The sequence below is a fragment of the Sparus aurata genome, chromosome 12, assembly GCF_900880675.1.
Source record: "Sparus aurata chromosome 12, fSpaAur1.1, whole genome shotgun sequence".
NCBI lineage: Eukaryota > Metazoa > Chordata > Actinopteri > Spariformes > Sparidae > Sparus > Sparus aurata.
Genome location: NC_044198.1, coordinates 26,460,169 through 26,478,643, shown reverse-complemented (window position 1 = coordinate 26,478,643; position 18,475 = coordinate 26,460,169). Strand labels below are relative to the sequence as shown.

Genomic DNA, 18,475 nt, shown 5'->3' with positions numbered 1-18,475 from the left:
TTTCTCTGACACATACAAAGGTTTAGTACGAGTCACAGACGAGTTGCCCTGCACCTCAAAATATAGAAGAATAAGTGATCAGAACAAAATATGAAGAGAATCATCGTCAAATAAAGAAGCATCTCCATATTGATTATGATCATGTGAACTGAAGTCATCATGAGCAACGAGAGCCTCCGTGGCTGAACAGACACAGGAAGGAGCGCCGCCTGAAGAAAGTCCAACATTTACAGAACAACAAGAAGACGTCAAAGTACCGCCCACAATGTTTGATTGACAGGTGATCTGTGTGCAGTGAAGAAATGCCACAACAATCAGCTCTCAGCAACAATGATGGAAACACAACAAGTCTGAAGAAATGAAACACACAAATTAACCCACTGACCCTGAAATGACTTCAGTCTATTTGAGTTCATAAAACTCAGCAGACTCTCCAGAAGACCACATGTAACAGTGAAACCGAATTCCAGCATAGAGAGGCTGAGTGAATGTGGTCTGGACTCTGTGGAGGAGAGTCATGTTGTCAGAGACGCTGTAGAAGGACAGAATACCTGCACTGTGATCCAGGTACACTCCAACTCTGGAGGACTCAGGACCTGAGACGGGAGTTTCTATATTGTTGTGATTAAAGTAATAACTGTATTTGGAACAATATAACATCCAAGATTTGTCATCGAATCCAAATCCACTTTCATGTGACCTCCCTGCTCTGCTGATATTCCTGTACGCGACTGCTACACCACCTCCTACTCTCCACTCCACCTCCCAGTAACAACGTCCAGTCAGACTCTCTCTACTCAGGACCTGATACCACCCAGTGAATCTGTCTGGGTGATCAGAATAAGACTGTTCGTCATCCACGAATGTTGCTTTTCTGTTCCCCTCAGATAATAACAGCTGTGTGTTTGCTGTGTTTGGATCCAGTGTGATTTCATATGAATATCTTAAGAAGTCAGCTCTGGTCTTGGGCTCTGGTAGTGACGGTAAAACATCCACTTTAGTCACTGTCAGTGAGATGTTTGGCCATGTCTGTCTCAGGACGTTCTGTAGTTTGTCTCTGACCTCTGACACAGCTGCTGTCACATCCTCAAAGTACTTGAGAGGACGGATCTTGATGCTGGATGAGTGTGTAGACTCACTGAGTGCTGACAGTGAGGGGTAGTTGTGTAGAAACTGGTTGTGATCCTCTGTGTGTGAGAGCTTCTTCAGCTCAGCCTCTTTCCTCTTCAGCTCAGTGATCTCCTGTTCCAGCTTCTCCTGAAGCTCTTTGACTCGACTCACTTCAGTTTCCTGCTGGGATCTGACCTGCTGCTTCACATCAGAGCGTCTTTTCTCCATGAGGCGGATCAGCTGGGTGAAGATCTTCTCACTGTGCTCCACTGCTTTATCAGCAGAGCCATTGATGGCCTCCACCTCCTGTTGAAGCAGCTTCACATCTTTCTCTCTGTCCTGGATTCTCTGCTGGATGTTGTGTCGACTCCCCTCCAGCTCTCTCTGCCTCTCAGTCCTCTCTGCTGCAGCTGACACTGTGTCGTGGCCTTTATGTTCGTCCACAGAGCAGAGATAACAGATACACTGCTGATCAGTACGGCAGAACATCTTCATCACCTCATCATGACGAGAGCAGATGTTCTCCTGGAGCTTCTCTGACGGCTCCACCAGCTTGTGTTTTTTAAATGTAGGTGATTCATAATGAGGCTGCAGGTGTTTCTCGCAGTAAGAGGCCACACACTGCAGACAGGACTTAACTGCTCTCAGTTTCCTCCCAGTGCAGACATCACAGGCCACATCTTCAGGTCCAGCATAGCAGTGATCAGCAGGAGCAGCTTGGAGTCCAGTCTTCTTCAGCTCCTCCACTAAAACTGCTAACATGGTGTTTTTCAGCAGCTCAGGCCTCGGAGTGAAGCTCTTCCTGCACTGAGGGCAGCTGTAGATCCTCTTCTCATCCTCTGTGTCCAAGTGGTCTTTAATACAGTTCTTGCAGTAGCTGTGTCCACAGGGAGTAGTCGCCGGATCCTTCAGTAGATCCAAACAGATCGGACAAGAGAAAGTCTCTCGGTCCAGTTGAATTGCTTTCTGCTCCATTTCACCTCTCAGTGACAACGACTGTCTGAGCTTCACTTCCTGATAACTGAAACTAGTCTGAGCTCTGATCTGAACAGGATGTGTTTGTGATCTGAATGAAACCTGTCAACTCAGTTACACCCATCCACAAAACTGTAGGACTGAAGGGGAGGGAACCAGGAAAAATACAGAGTGGAGCTGCTGTGTGAGAGGAGGAAGAAGAGGGAGGGCTGATCGAGCTGTGACTCAGTCCAGGACGAGGAGCAGCTCTGTGAATCTGAACTTTGTTTCCTGTTTTACATTGACGCCTAGGTTAAAAGCTGATCCACGTTTGAAAACAAAGTTTGTAGTTGTAAAATATTTCTTGGTTTCTCAGGCTTTGCTGATGTTTCTCTAACTCGTCCTGTGATTCTCACTTTTCATTTCCTGGTTACAAACAGCTGACGGTACTTGTCAGACTATTTATGAGCCCATTAATTTTTTACTACTTTCCAACAAAATCTATCAATGCTTAAATGTTCGTATTTGGCTTCCTCGTGAGACGTGTGACTGCCCCCGCACCACTCTGGGGTCCCTCAAGTTACAAGTTCGATCTCAATATCTGAGGAGTGACCCAACGAAAAAGGTGTGAAAAGTACCTTGCACCTGGCCCACTGATTGGTCAGATCTGGTGTATATTGCGCTGCGTTGCTATGGCGAACAGTACAACTAGGCAAGGAGGGGTGAGGCGAGGACGCCGGTACTGGTCATTCACGGCATGACATCAAAACGAACATATTCATCAGGTTCAGAAAAAAGAGGAAACTAGATGAAGAAAAACGCTCACAGGATAAATGTTAGATTTGTCTTCATGATGTGGGTGGAGTGGGAGCTAATGCTGAATCTTTAGCTCGCGTAAGTGTTTGCTTTAGGAAAGGGCTGAAATAAAATGTATATGTCACATGTGAATGCCATCAAACTGATTGATGCTTCCTCCTCTGCTGTTCAATATTTTCCATGTAACATTACTTTAGCATTATTTAATGATTAATTTAGTTTATAGGTCTCTAATGTGAAGTGTGCTAAACGACACTAATGCAGTGTGGCAGTGGATTGTTGCTCTGAGTGGATTATTGTTAACTCAGCTGAGTTAGTTTTGTCTTTCTTTACCACATTTATTAGAATATTTATTGTGACAATATAATTTGAACAAATTTGCCAACATTCCTACAGTTTGGTTATGTTTTTTATCTTTGTTGGTTTTGTTTTCCTCTTGCATCTTTGTTGATCTCCTGAAAGGGTTAAAGGAATCTATCCATCGTAGTTTGACCAAATACAGGCCCCCAAACAGCATGTTGCATAGGGCCCCCAAAAACACAGAAATGGCCCTGCGTGACTGAAACTTTAAACTCAGCACATTTATTTTTTAGTTTTGTGTTTAATTTGATTTGAATTGAGGAGTCAGCAGCTCTGACATGTCAAAAGACTGAGCAGTGAATTCAGTAAACATCAGCTGTGGAGGGTTGAATGAAGATGTAAGCTGTCTCCAGTTCATCACTGTTGACCAGTAGGAAAACGTAATACGTCATCTCTCTGCGACACATCAACACGCAGCTCTTTGCGAGATGAGCTAATTCAGTACAACTCGACAAAATAGTGACAACAAAACTTCCCGAACAGACTCAGGGGTATTTTTTCTGGCTTTCTCGTGAGAAACGTGACTGAAACTTGAAACTCAGCACATTTAATTTTTACTTTTGTGTTTCATTCGATTTGAATTGAGGAGTCAGCAGCTCTGACATGTGTCAAAAATACTGAGCAGTGAATATCAGTAAACATCAGCCGTGGTTTGTTTTTAATCTCGAACACTTCACAGCGTTTAGACTCTGTTGTAGGATTCAGGATGAATGAAGAAGGTAAGCTGTCTCCAGTTCATCGCTGCTGGCTCGTATGTTGATGTCAGCAGCACAGATGTTAACCGTGTCTGACTGTGTTCAGAGCTGGTGGAGTATTTCAGGGCTCAGATGAGGAAGGACTCGGACATGGCCTCTGCTGTGGCCGCTATCCGCACTCTGCTTGAATTCCTCAGGAGAGACAAAGGTGTGTAGGTTTGATGCGCTTGTTGTGAACAAAGCTGCCATGTTTCAGGTGAACCATAACCCTGTTTTGATAAGGTGTGCCTCCCCTCCCCCTCAGGAGACATCTGTATGCCTTAATTTGTATTATTTTAACTATTTAATTGCAATTTTCTGTGCATCTGTCTCGAAACCCATTTTTGTTTGTTAGTTTATCAGAAGAAATGTTAACTAGCAGAGAAAGATCCTCATTGAATGATTCAAGATTTCTTTGTTTTCAAGACTGAATAAACAAACTGACATTAAAGAACAACACAGTTTGTCCTGTTTTACTTTGTATAACATAGTGGATCAGCTTTTGTCAAAGGAGGACCCAGGGCTGCACTCGTAGGTTTCTTGTGGCTTTAATCAAACATTTCAAACAGCACAGACATAACATAGCACACACGTGCCACCAGGGGTCTCTACATATACCTTTCCTGGCAGGTAAACACACACTTGGATTCCCAAGAGATCCCTCAAGGGTAGCACGAAATGTTAGCAATCTCAGGATATTACATCCTCCCCTCTCAGGTCTGCAGCCATCACTTTACTGAAAGAAAATATAAGACATCATGGAAACAATTAAAATTAAATTACATTAGCCATGTTCCTCAACTTAAATCTTAGTTCCTCAAAAATTATAATAACATACACTGTATATTGTTTTCTTCACTTTTACAACTTAGCATTTAATTCCCTCTAAGAATTGTAGCGTTTGAAATTAATTAACTAATACATTGTCAGTCTGTTAGCCAGACATTTAGGGTCTGTAATAGTCTGGAGAACGCCTCTCTCTGATAGAGCGTCTCAAGCTTGGTGTTTGTGGTTCCTGCGCTACAGGACTAGGCTCACTCTCAGGTGGACCACTCTCAGAGTTCTTCACAGGGATTGTTGGACAGACAGATGCAGAGGACAGTTCCTGTTGTGGCACCATAGTTGATGGGTTAGGCCCAACCTGGGGTGTACTGGGATCTAGTTCAGGAAGTCTGCTTAGCTCCCTCCTCCTGATCTGATCAACATGTCTCTTCAAAACCTGTCCATTCTCGGTGACAACGGTATATGACAGTGGACCCGTGCAGCTCTCAATGGTTCCAGGGATCCATTTGGGACCGTATCCATTGTTCTTTGTAAAAACTAGATTTCCTGAATTAAAACATCTGAGTTTGGTAGTCTTGTCATGATGAGCTTTTTGTTTCCATTCCATTTCTTTTCCCTCTTAGTTTTCAAGTCCGGGAATAACAATTCAAACATGGACCTGAACCTCCTGGACATGAGCATCTCTGCCAGAGACAAACCAGTGGTAGAGTGTGGAGTGATTCTTAAGTTTCCAAGCTCTCCTTTCCTCCTTGCATCCTCTTCATCCCGTCCTCGTCGCCAATATAAAAGAGTAGATCACTATTTGTCAAAGGAAGACCCAGGGCTGCAGTAGTAGGTTTCTTGTGGCTTTAATCAAACATTTCAGGCATCACAGACATAACATAGCACACACATGACACCAGGGGGCCTCTACATATACCTTTCCTGGCAGGTAACACACACTTGGATTCCCAAGAGCTTCCTATAGGGTAATGCCAAATATAAGAAATCTCAGGATACTGTACTTTGTTTACATGTGGTGGACCCTGCCACCTTTCTACCTTGAAATAGTGTTCTGGGACCTTGTTTTCCTCTGAGGAACAGATTGTTTATTCACATATGGAAACATTTTGTATTATAACTTGATTAATACTGCATATATTAAAATTCTGAGTTTGAATTTCTTCTATAAAACTACAGAGTGCTTCTTTAATATCTCGTGTTTTTTCTTTCATTACCTGTTACCTTGTTTGACAGGTTCGCTATTAATACAGTTTGATTAATTGGTTGAATAAATAATAGTGAAATATCAAAGGAACATTTCACCCAGAAATTAGATTAAGTCCTCCTCTCCTCCTCCTGATGATATAAAGTCAGGTGAAATGTTGTAGTCCACAAAACATTTCTGGAGCTTCACAGTAAAACAGAGTTGCAGCATTCTACTGAACAACTGAAGCAGCTGAGACTTGATTTAAAAACAACTGTGAAAAAACAACATGAAATGGCTCCGTACAGCTCGTCAGGTGTAATCAAAGTCCTTCAGAGGCCCTGAGCACTCAAACTAATTTAGAAAGACGTTGAAAGTGTGCAAAAGCTGCAAATGAGGTAAAAATATATTTTCATTTTGAAACTTCTCTTGTCAGAATGTGGATATCACACTGATAAACAAGCCAATTACAGACTTTTAACCGCCCCAAAATCCTGTTTTGTTTAATGATGCAGTGAGTAGTTGTCGTCAATCGACTCCACAGCTCGAGTTAACAGATATTTAAATGATTATGTTGCCCTCTGGTGTCATAATTAAGAAACTGCACACAGTGTTTTGTACAGAAGATTTATTTTATCAAATCAAATAAACTTTATCAACAACTGACATTTCTGAATTGAATGATTTACAGTTTATTTTCATCCTTCATGTCTGAATGATTAAAAAACTGACAAACATTAAATTAAACATCATGATTATATTTGCTGCCAACTTTCTACAAGAGGTATAAAATCAATCACATGAACTCTAACTTTCCATTAATTAAAATTGCTTGAAAAGTTTAAGATAAATTTAACTAATTAAACAAATCTTAAAGCTTTCTTAGCCGTTTTGTTCTACACACCTTTCATTCAGGTGTAACAGTAAAAGCAGGTTGTGGATCTGGTACAAACAAAAGAAAAATATTAATATTACAACTAATTGCTATTAAATTTTAATTTTAATCAAAAGAAATAAAAACATTTTTGTCTGGAAACGACTCTTGTTCAGTGCATCTCCTTATTGATTATGATCATGTGAACTGAACTCATCATGAGCAGCAAGAGCCTCCGTGGCTGAACAGACACAGGAAGGAGTGCCGCCTGAAGAAAGTCCATCATTTACAGAACAACAAGAAGTCAAAGTACCGCCCACAATGTTTGATTGACAGGTGATCTGTGTGCAGTGAAGAAATGCCACAACAATCAGCTCTCAGCAACAATGATGGAAACAGTCTGAAGGAATGAAACGCACAATTTAACCCACTGACCCTGAAATTACTTCTGTCTATTTGAGTTTACAAAACTCAGCAGACTCTCCAGACCGGTTAAACTGAACTCCAGCATAGAGAGGCTGAGTGAATGTGGTCTGGACTCTGTGGAGGAGAGTCATGGTGTCAGAGACGCTGTAGAAGGACAGAATACCTGCACTGTGATCCAGGTACACTCCAACTCTGGAGGACCGAGGACCTGAGACAGGAGTTTGGACGTTGTTGTGATAAAATTTGTATTCGTATGTGGAACAAAATAACCTCCAAGATTTTTCATTGGATCCAAATAAACTTTCACGTGGCCCCCCTGTTCTCTTGATATTCTTGTATGCGACTGCTACACCAACTCCGTCTCCTCTCCACTCCACCTCCCAGTAACAACGTCCAGTCAGACTCTCTCTACTCAGGACCTGACCCCACACAGTGAATCTGTCTGGGTGATCAGAATAAGACAGTTGTTGTCTCATTCTTGTTGCTTTTCTGTTCCCCTCATATAATAACAAATGTGTGTTTGCTGTGTTTGGATCAAGTGTGATTTCACATGAATATCTGGTCATGTTGTCTGGCTGTGACAGTAAAACATCCACTTTAGTCTGTGTCAGTGAGATGTTTGGCCATGTCTGTCTCAGGACGTCCTGTAGTTTGTCTCTGACCTCTGACACAGCTGCTGTCACATCCTCAAAGTACTTGAGAGGAGGGATATTGATGCTGGATGAGTGTGTAGACTCACTGAGTGCTGACAGTGAGGGGTAGTTGTGTAGAAACTGGTTGTGATCCTCTGTGTGTGAGAGCTTCTTCAGCTCAGCGTCTTTCCTCTTCAGCTCAGTGATCTCCTGCTCCAGCTTCTCCTGAAGCTCTTTGACTCGACTCACTTCAGTTTCCTGCTGGGATCTGACCTGCTGCTTCACATCAGAGCGTCTTTTCTCCATGAGACGGATCAGCTGGGTGAAGATCTTCTCACTGTGCTCCACTGCTTTATCAGCAGAGCCATTGATGGCCTCCACCTCCTGTTGAAGCAGCTTCACATCTTTCTCTCTGTCCTGGATTCTCTGCTGGATGTTGTGTCGACTCCCCTCCAGCTCTCTCTGCCTCTCAGTCCTCTCTGCTGCAGCTGACACTGTGTCGTGGCCTTTATGTTCGTCCATGGAGCACAAAATACAGATACACTGCTGATCAGTACGGCAGAAAATCTTCATCACCTCATCATGACGAGAGCAGATGTTCTCCTGGAGCTTCTCTGACGGCTCCACCAGCTTGTGTTTCTTTAATGGAGCCACATCATAATGAGACTGGAGGTGTTTCTCACAGTAAGAGGCCACACACTGCAGACAGGACTTAACTGCTCTCAGTTTCCTCCCAGTGCAGACATCACAGGCCACATCTTCAGGTCCAGCATAGCAGTGATCAGCAGGAGCAGCTTGGAGTCCAGTCTTCTTCAGCTCCTCCACTAAAGCTGCTAACATGGTGTTTTTCAGCAGCTGAGGCCTCGGTATGAAGCTCTTCCTGCACTGAGGGCAGCTGTAGATCCTCTTCTCATCCTCTGTGTCCCAGTGGTCTTTAATACAGTTCTTGCAGTAGCTGTGTCCACAGGGAGTAGTCACCGGATTCTTCAGTAGATCCAAACAGATCGGACAAGAGAAAGTCTCTCGGTCCAGCTGAACTGATTTCTGCGCCATTTCTCCTTTTTGTGACAACGACTGTCTGAGCTTCACTTCCTGATAACGGAAACTGAGCTTTGATCTGAACAGGAAGTGTTTTTGCAGTTAATGAAACCTGTCAGCTCAGTTACACCCCACCACAATCTGTAGGTATAAAGGAGGGAACAAGGAAATATAGTGACAGAGTGGCGCTGCTGCGTGAATCTCTGTGAATCTGAACTTTGTTTCCTCTTTTACATCGAAGCCTCAGTTAAAACCTGCTCCGTGTTTGAAAACATCAAAGTTTTTAGTTGTAAAATATTTCTTGGCTTTCTTCTGGCCATATATTAAACATTTTCCCACTTTACTGTTGAACATTTTAATTTCATTTCCACCTCCTCTTTCTCTACTGCCTTTTAGAAATCGTGTCTGCTTTTTCATTTCCTTGTATTCCTAAATGAGCTGGACCCCACATGAAGGTTATTTCCCTCCCCTGCTGTATTAATCTGGATGTTTTTAACATTATTTCCTGATGTGTTTTTGCTGTCCACCCATTCTATTGCCAGTTATATTGTGCATAGCTCTACCGCATACATGCTTAAATGATCTGATGTTATCTTTGACCTGATCTGATGTTATCTTTGACATTGACATTGTGATAGGATGACTGGGAATCACCACTGCTGCACCTGTTGCTCCTATTATCGGCTCTTTTGATCCATCTGTGTATATGTAAACATATTCCCCAGACTCTCCATCTGCATAGTTATACAATTCCTGTACTAGATCTGCTGTATTATCTCTTCTCTTGATATTCCATATTTCTAGATCTACGCTTGATTTCTGTAACATCCATTCAGTTGTTGTGCTATACCCTCACTGACTCACCCAAATCTTGTTTTTCGTTCTTTCCCTTTTTCCGACACATCTCCAGAACTATCTTTGTTGGGTGATCTTCACTGTGCCCTTCAGGTTTGTACAGTAATTGCCATAAGCTGTTTCCTTCTGAGCAATTATGGCATTTCTCCTGCTTCAACCATTAGAAGAGAAGAAGAACATTACTTTACGTTTTTCCACTGAGAACTTTAAACCCATTCTGCTCCCCATTTTCCCACTTGGTCGATCCCTTCCTGTAACTTCTTAACTGAATGATCTATGTTGCCTCCCTTCTTCCATTATGCCCCATCATCTGCAAACAGAGATCTTCCCATTCCTGTCGGTATATTTTCAAATATATCATTTATCATTATTGTAAATAGTGTAGGACTTATAACACTCCCCTGCGGTGTACCATTCTCTATATAACTTTCTGACACCTCCGACCCAATTTTAACCTGGATAACCCGCTCCCTTAGAAAATCCATAATCCAGTTCAATAAGTTTCCCTCAATTCCCATTCGATGCATCTTGATCAGCAAACCTTCTCTCCATAACATGTCATATGCTTTTTCAACGTCAAAGAACACTGCAGCCACTGTTTCTTTATTTACCTGTGCTTTCCTGATATCATCTTCTAAACACAATACTGGATCCATTGTGCTCCTACCTCTTCTAAATCCACTTTGATACTTGGTGACCAGTCCCCTCTTTTCAATATAGTGCATGAGCCTTTCATTAATCATTCTCTCCATTATTTACCTCTATGTGATGTAAGAGCTATGGGTCTGTAGTTTATTGGCTTACTAGGATCTTTCCCAGGCTTCCTTATTGGTATGATTATTGCCTCCTTCCAACTTCGTGGGACGTAACCCTCTTTCCAGACATTATTGAATAATGACAATACTTTCATTAGTCCCACCTCACTTAGATGTTTTTATCATATCGTAACATATTGTATCTTTGCCTGGTGCACTCCTTCTTGTTTTGGCTATTGCTCTTTTCATTTCTCCAAGGGTAAATGGGACATCTATTTCCCTTTCCCTACTATCCTTTCTTTTTAACACCTCCCTGTTTTCATCTCTAGTTTTCTCCCTTCCATGTCTTCCCTCCTCAGTTTACATTGTTTGAGCTGTGTACCGCAACAAAAGTTTTAACCATTTACTCCGCCTTTTCTTTATTGGTTACAGCCATTTCATTCGAGAACACAGAACTGGATAATTCCAGTCCCTTCTAACTCCACCCATTATTTTCAACATTCCCCAAACTTCTCCTATCTTAGTAGTGCTCCCAATTGATCAACAGAACTCAAGAACTTCCGAATACGATATAACAAGGAGGACAGTTAAGGTGGAACGCTCTCCATAGCTCTACAACTTAGTTCCATATAAATGCATGAATAATTTGTTGTTTTGTCATCAGCAAAAAGCAATATTGACCTTGAAGTTGAAGAAGGAGCCTTGTCTAAGAAACAATACTAAATGAAATGCCGGAAAAGTCACTTGGGATATTGCGTGGATCGTTGTTGCCGGAAGACAGTAACGTTCCACCTTAACTATCCTCAAAGTCACGTTGCATTCTGAGATCGATAGTTCTTGGCAGCCATGACAACTGGGAGTGGAACACGCATCTGCTAACGTGAGTTGTTAAAAAACCTTCTTTTTAGTAAACTCTGTGTATACAAACAATGATCTCAATGCTCGAGTTCATGTGTAGAGACCCTGGTGATACTACGAGCAAAGTTTCATGTTGTATCGAGTCTTGTTAGTGTTTTAAAAGTAGAGATTTTGATGCTATTGTTAAAGTTCCCCTTGCACTGATGAAATGAGCTTGACCCACAAACGAAAATACGGTAAATCTTAAAAGCGCCTCTTTCGTTTTTTGTTTTTTTTTCTTTTTTCGCTCTTTCGTATACATCCACAAAAAAAGCCTAGGTTGCATTTTGGCAAGAGTTTCACTTTAATATTCTACAAGAGTGAATGTTACTAACCTCTACTCTGTCAAGGACTCCAAAATCCTTCGACCATTACTAGCTGTTGTGATAATATTGTGTATGTTAAGTGTCTTTTCTGAGACTGCTTTGGTGAATTAGCTATCTTTTCCCTTCGTCAAGGTCAGTGCCCTGAGGTGAGATAATATCACTTTAATCTTATTAGTTATCATAATTGATAATTATCTCTGATAATGATTAATTATCATTGATAGCCAAATTGAATCAGAAACTCCCTATTAAATGCTGCGTGAAGCATATATGGTGCCCCGTGTGAGGTAGTAAAAACTATATATTTCTGAGTTTGTAGTATTGGCTTATTAAAATTCTGACGTCTCCAAAACAACATATCGCTCATTTGAAAACAGGGACTGTCCCTGAAAACGTGGACTTGTGGTCACCCTATGTAACACTCAACAGAAAACAACAAAGAACACGTGAACATTTAAACATGTTAGAGAGCGATCACAAACCTGAGTGAGAATTTATTTCTGAGTAGATTTACTACCAGGTTACACTTCAACACATTCAATGAACCAAACAGGAGCAGGAATACCTCTATGAGCTGCTCCTTTCTTAATAATAACACCAGATACTGAAGATACTGATGGACATCACTTTATTGTTCACTTCTGTTTTCATAATTCAAATCAGATACAATCAATAACACTCTTCTTAAAATAAATGCTACTCAATAAGCTCATAACTTTTAAATCCTCTCAAATGGAATATTTGAGCAGCATGTTACATCACAGTGTCTCTGCTTTAATGTATGACACCATAAAGACTCTTCAAATTAAATGTGATCTTAATATAAACAACCTCTGTAAATTTTTAGCTGATTTCTGTCTTTACACATGACTGATAAAGTTTTCAAATCAACTCAATCTTTATATTTCATCACATGTGACCTGAACAGTCCACCTTGTTAATAAGTCTTACTGCTCTTTTCTCTGACACATACAAAGGTTTAGAACGAGTCACAGACGAGTTGCCCCAAACCTCAAAATATGGAAGGATAAGTGAGTAGAACAAAATATGAAGAGAATCAAAATCTGAACCGTCCTTGGTTCAAAACACGTTTCGCGTTTGGTGTAACGTGTAACGTGTAATGTGTAACGTAATGCGTTAGTTTCGTGCGTCAAGCAACCAGTTACTTAGTTATTTTTTTAAAAAGTAATCCGTTATTTTAAGAATTTCTCCGGATAAGGAAAGGAAAGGAAAATCTCGACTGCAGCCTGCTTTTTGTCAGACAGTACTGTGCCACCTGCAGATGTGTCAGCGAAGGCGCAGCGCTGTGATGCGTCTGTGCCCTGCTGCTGACCTACGTTACCTGTGTGTGTGTGTGAGCAGTGGCGAACTTAGTCATTTGGGGCTCCAGGCGAACAGTCATTTTGGGGGCCCTGCATCTACCGGTCTAATGTACCTTATATCGCATAATGAGATACTCCATACAAGGGATGAACAAAAGTCACTATCCCTCCTTTCTTCAATCACACTTAGCCAGTGTAATCCATATTGGATTAAACATCCTTTTCTATGGATATTGCAAACTCTCATATTGTTCTAAGGCATGGATGTGTGCAAATAGATTTGAATTTGTTTCAACTTTAGTTTTCCTGATCTTCTTCAGCCCCTTCTACCACTACTGCATGTTCTCACTGACAAGATAATCTTGACTCTTCAACTCTAAACAAAGACTCATATGACCTGGTTATACAATATTAGTAAAGACATGACATTTGTTATTCCAGGGTTAAATAAAGATTTATTTAAAAAAAAAACAGATTGAAAGACACAAGGACTGTCACCTCACTTGCAGTGTATACCTTGCACACTGATTTATCAGGTGATATAGAGCTATATACTAGTAAAGCTTTGCTTGAGCAATCCACTTCTTCAAGACATCTACCAGTACATATGACAGTGCAGGGATGACGAGACGGGCACAGGTCCCGGAGCGCATACAGAAAACGGTGCTGAAAACAACGTGCAGATGCCCACTTACCATGCTGTGGGACTTACAAGCTTCAATTTCTAATGATATCCATGGTAAAAATGTAATGACAATAATTTGCCATGATTTGGCTATACTCCGCACAACACAGGCAAATGCCCACATCACCACAGGTGGGACTTACAGTTTGCAGTCAGTAATTCATTTCTCAACAGGTCTAACTTGTAAAACATAAAAAACACAGCACGGCGGCCTGTTAATAGACAGTATGTTCACCATATTTAGTTGTCCAAAACACCTCACATCACGACCATTCCGGATTCTCCTTCTCCTCCTCTGTTTCGGGTTTTACCGCGTGTAGCAGTTCTGTGACCTTTGGCCACCCATGACCTCACGTTCGGGACTGGGTTGAATTTAGCCAGGGGGGCTCCGACAAGGTTTAGGAAGAGTAAAGATGATATGGTGGATGTGAGCAGAGAGGCACGGTTGGGAGTGCAAATCAAGTTCATTTTAGAAAATCCGCGCTCACCTTCAGCACTTGCAATACGAATACTGTTGACAGCAACAAGTAACTCCATCAGTCCATCGGGATGTCTTTTCCATCTGAGTCTCTGTACTTTCTGTAGGCCCGTATGACTGCGCGCGGGTCCACAACGTTAAAGTGTTGACACAGTGACTCAACCTCAGTCTCTCCATCAGCGCACCTGCGTCCTCGAGCCAACGTACTGTGCGTAAAGCACCTTCAACTCCTCAATGAACTTGTTATATCCAGTTTAATCTGGCAACCGGCCTCCTTGAGATAACATACGGTCCACCAAGTTCTTCCACAGTTAGGAAAAACTGCTTCAGGTCGAGTGTTTTGTTGCTTGATTTTCCTCCATTCAGTGTGATGTTTTCCTCAATTCCCCTCTGACTCAGTTCAGTGTAGCGCCCTGGTCGCTGCAACATGGCCTCAAGTACACTGATCTCTGAATCTTCTGCTGTAAAATCAAGCTAGCTGATGCCGGTACCCACCTGTTGTTCTGGCTGGCGGTGAACCTGACCAGCTGCTGCCGTGGTACCCGCCTCCTGCTCCGGCTTGGCTAGCTGTCGGTGATCCCGACTAGCTGTTGCGGCGCTAGCCTCCCGCTGCAGCTGGTTTTGTTCGTTAACATGACTTCTGCAACTGCACTCGTTGCCGCTTGTCGAGGCTTTTCTGACTCGTTTTGAAGCGTCATGCAACTCTTCCGTCTTTTTGAAAAAAAAACGCTATTTACTGTTTTGTATTTTACGCCATAATAATTTCCGCATACGTGCAGCGTGATGACTGTGATGTGTAACATGAAATAGTCCATGTAGTGCAGACTGAAGGGGGGTGCACGGTTGGCAGAAAGACCGTCAAAACATGAGTAATTGATCAAATTAGACATCCCGGTGCTACTATTGTGATTAGATTTTTATGAAAACAATAAATATGGGGACTACAAATAAAGAGGGCATTTTGGGGGCCCCAAAGGACCTTGTATGGGGCCCGGGGCTCCAGGCAAATGCCTGGTTTGCCTAATAGTACGGCCCGCCTCTGTGTGTGAGTGAGTGTTTTCGAACCCCGGCAAGATGGCAGAGAGGACAGCTTTTGCATTGTGGAAGTACGCACATTATTTTCAATTCACTAGCGAAAAGGACAAGAAAAACATGACGGTAAAATGCACAATCTGCGTTGGTGAAAAGCTTCTGTCTACCGCAAAAAATTCCACTTCAAATTTCAAAAAACAAAAAAGGCTAGATGACTGACGTTATTCATCATTGTCACGACTTCTCGGTGCATTTAAAGGAGGCTGTGTGTATCAGTTAAGTGGAAGCATGTGCGAGGCGCTGCAAACGGCTTTTAATTTTTGGTAACGCATGAGTACTCTAACGTAACTGATTACTTTTAATTGATGGTAAATTTGTAACCTAATTAACTACTTTCTAAATTAACTATACCCAACACTGCCCACAATGTTTGATTGACAGGTGATCTGTGTGCAGTGAAGAAATGCCACAACAATCAGCTCTCAGCAACAATGATGGAAACACAAGTCTGAAGGGATGAAACACACAATTTAACACACTGACTGTAGCTACACTGGTCCAATTAAATAATGGTCACGATTCATACAGATGTCTTTTCAAGGTTTATTTGCTCCTTCCCCCTCTCTGTCTCAGCAGACACCCAGACACCGTGAAAACTACAACGAAAATAAAGGACATAAAAGTTTCACAAATCACATACAGATTTCACTCACTCACAAAGTCTCACAAGCCAGTGTCCATTAAACAGTTGGAAACACATTAGCGTAACTGAAATGTGCTGAGGTAAAATAAAACAACTTAAAATGCACCATTAACGTCCATACAAAGGTGTATTAACAATATCACACAGAAGCATTAAACATATGAAGAAAATTACCGCGTGCGCCTCTTGTACCACATGTAGAATAACTTTACTCTGGAGTTGCTTCTTCCTTATTCACAGCCGCACTGTTCTGACCCATAATGCCACTGAAGTGACCTCATCATATGACATCACATTTCCCAAAATCCTACTCACCTAAACAGGCGTTACATTCTGCAGTATTCTTGTACAGATGTTTTTAAATATCTTTTTAGACACATGTATTATACATTTTTAATGACTTTATGAACTTAAATGATAATGCACTTATAACAAACATACACAATAAACACAGCAATTAAACTGTCTCTCAGACAGTTACACTGACCCTGAAATGACTATTTGAGTTTACAAAACTCAGCAGAGTCGCCAGGAGGGAAGTAAAACCGAAGTCCAGCATAGAGAGGCTGAGTGAATGTGGTCTGGACTCTGTGGAGGAGAGTCATGGTGTCAGAGACGCTGTAGAAGGACAGAATACCTGCACTGTGATCCAGGTACACTCCAACTCTGGAGGACCGAGGACCTGAGATCAGAAATTGGACTCTGTTGTGATGAAAGTTAAAACTGTCTGTGGAACAAAGTAACATCCAAGATTTATCATTGAATCCAAATCCACATTCATCTGAGTCCCCTGCTCTGCTGATATTCTTGTATGCGGCTGCTACACCAACTCTCTCTCTCCACTCCACCTCCCAGTAACAACGTCCAGTCAGACTCTCTCTACTCAAGACCTGACACCACCCAGTGAATCTGTCTGGATGATCAGAATAAGACTGTTGTTGTCTCATTCTTGTTGCTTTTCTGTTCCCCTCACATAATAACAGAAGTGTGTGTGCTGTGTTTGGATAGAGTGACATTTTACATGAATATCTTAAGAAGTCAGCTCTGGTCATGTTCTCTGGTTGTGGCTGTAAAACATCCACATCAGTCACTGTCAGTGAGATGTTTGTCCATGTCTCTCTCAGGACGTCCTGTAGTTTGTCTCTGACCTCTGTCACAGCCGCTGTCACATCCTCAAAGTACTTGAGAGGACGGATCTTGATGCTGGATGAGTGTGTAGACTCACTGAGTGCTGACAGTGAGGGGTAGTTGTGTAGAAACTGGTTGTGATCCTCTGTGTGTGAGAGCTTCTTCAGCTCAGCGTCTTTCCTCTTCAGCTCAGTGATCTCCTGCTCCAGCTTCTCCTGAAGCTCTTTGACTCGACTCACTTCAGTTTCCTGCTGGGATCTGACCTGCTGCTTCACATCAGAGCGTCTTTCCTCCATGAGACGGATCAGCTGGGTGAAGATCTTCTCACTGTGCTCCACTGCTTTATCAGCAGAGCCATTGATGGCCTCCACCTCCTGTTGAAGCAGCTTCACATCTTTCTCTCTGTCCTGGATTCTCTGCTGGATGTTGTGTCGACTCCCCTCCAGCTCTCTCTGCCTCTCAGTCCTCTCTGCTGCAGCTGACACTGTGTCGTGGCCTTTATGTTCGTCCATGGAGCACAGAATACAGATACACTGCTGATCAGTACGGCAGAAAATTTTGAGTACCTCATCATGACGAGAGCAGATGTTCTCCTGGAGCTTCTCTGACGGCTCCACCAGCTTGTGTTTCTTAAATGTAGGTGATTCATAATGAGGCTGGAGGTGTTTCTCGCAGTAAGAGGCCAGACAGACCAGACAGGACTTAACTGCTCTCAGTTTCCTCCCAGTGCAGAAATCACAGGCCACATCTTCAGGTCCAGCATAGCAGTGATCAGCAGGAGCAGCTTGGAGTCCAGTCTTCTTCAGCTCCTCCACTAAAGCTGCTAACATGGTGTTTTTCAGCAGCTCAGGCCTCGGTATGAAGCTCTTCCTGCACTGAGGGCAGCTGTAGATCCTCTTCTCATCCTCTCTGTCCCAGTGATCTTTAATACAGTTCTTGCAGTAGCTGTGTCCACAGGGAGTAGTCACCGGATCCTTCAGTAGATCCAAACAGATCGAACAAGAGAAAGTCTCTCGGTCCAGCTGAACTGCTTTCTGCTCCATTTCCCCTCTCAGTGACAACGACTGAGCTTCACTTCCTGATAACTGAGACTAGTCTGAACTCTGATCCGAACAGGGTGTGTTTGTGAAGTGAATGTAACCTGTGAGCTCAGTTAGAGCCAATCACAAACTGTTGATCTGACGGGGGGGGGGACAAAGAAATATAGTGACGGAGCTGCTATGTGAGAGGAGGAAGAAGAGGGAGGGCTGATCGAGCTGTGACTCAGTCCAGGACGAGGAGCAGCTCTGTGAATCTGAACTTTGTTTCCTCTTTTAAAACAAAAGCCTCAGTTAAAACCTTGGCTTGAGGATGTTTCTCTAACTCTTCCTCTTCCTCTGTT

At 42.4% G+C, this 18,475-nt stretch overlaps 3 protein-coding genes across 3 annotated transcripts; all 3 read right to left on the bottom strand.

Moving 5' to 3' along the window:
* Positions 1 to 280: 280 nt before the first annotated feature.
* On the bottom strand, positions 281 to 2,085 carry LOC115592257 (tripartite motif-containing protein 16-like). The gene has a single exon (XM_030434840.1). It carries the CDS (start codon positions 2,083 to 2,085, stop codon positions 403 to 405), a length of 1,683 nt encoding a protein of 560 aa, XP_030290700.1. The 3' UTR covers positions 281 to 402.
* Positions 2,086 to 6,570: 4,485 nt separating this feature from the next.
* LOC115592616 (tripartite motif-containing protein 16-like) lies at positions 6,571 to 8,931 on the bottom strand. The gene has a single exon (XM_030435584.1). The coding sequence runs from the start codon at positions 8,926 to 8,928 to the stop codon at positions 7,270 to 7,272; it is 1,659 nt and encodes a 552-aa protein (XP_030291444.1). The 5' UTR covers positions 8,929 to 8,931; the 3' UTR covers positions 6,571 to 7,269.
* A 6,921-nt stretch (positions 8,932 to 15,852) lies between these two features.
* Positions 15,853 to 18,152, bottom strand: LOC115592614 (tripartite motif-containing protein 16-like). Its single transcript, XM_030435583.1, has one exon. The coding sequence runs from the start codon at positions 18,135 to 18,137 to the stop codon at positions 16,464 to 16,466; it is 1,674 nt and encodes a 557-aa protein (XP_030291443.1). The 5' UTR covers positions 18,138 to 18,152; the 3' UTR covers positions 15,853 to 16,463.
* Between the last annotated feature and the right edge of the window lie 323 nt (positions 18,153 to 18,475).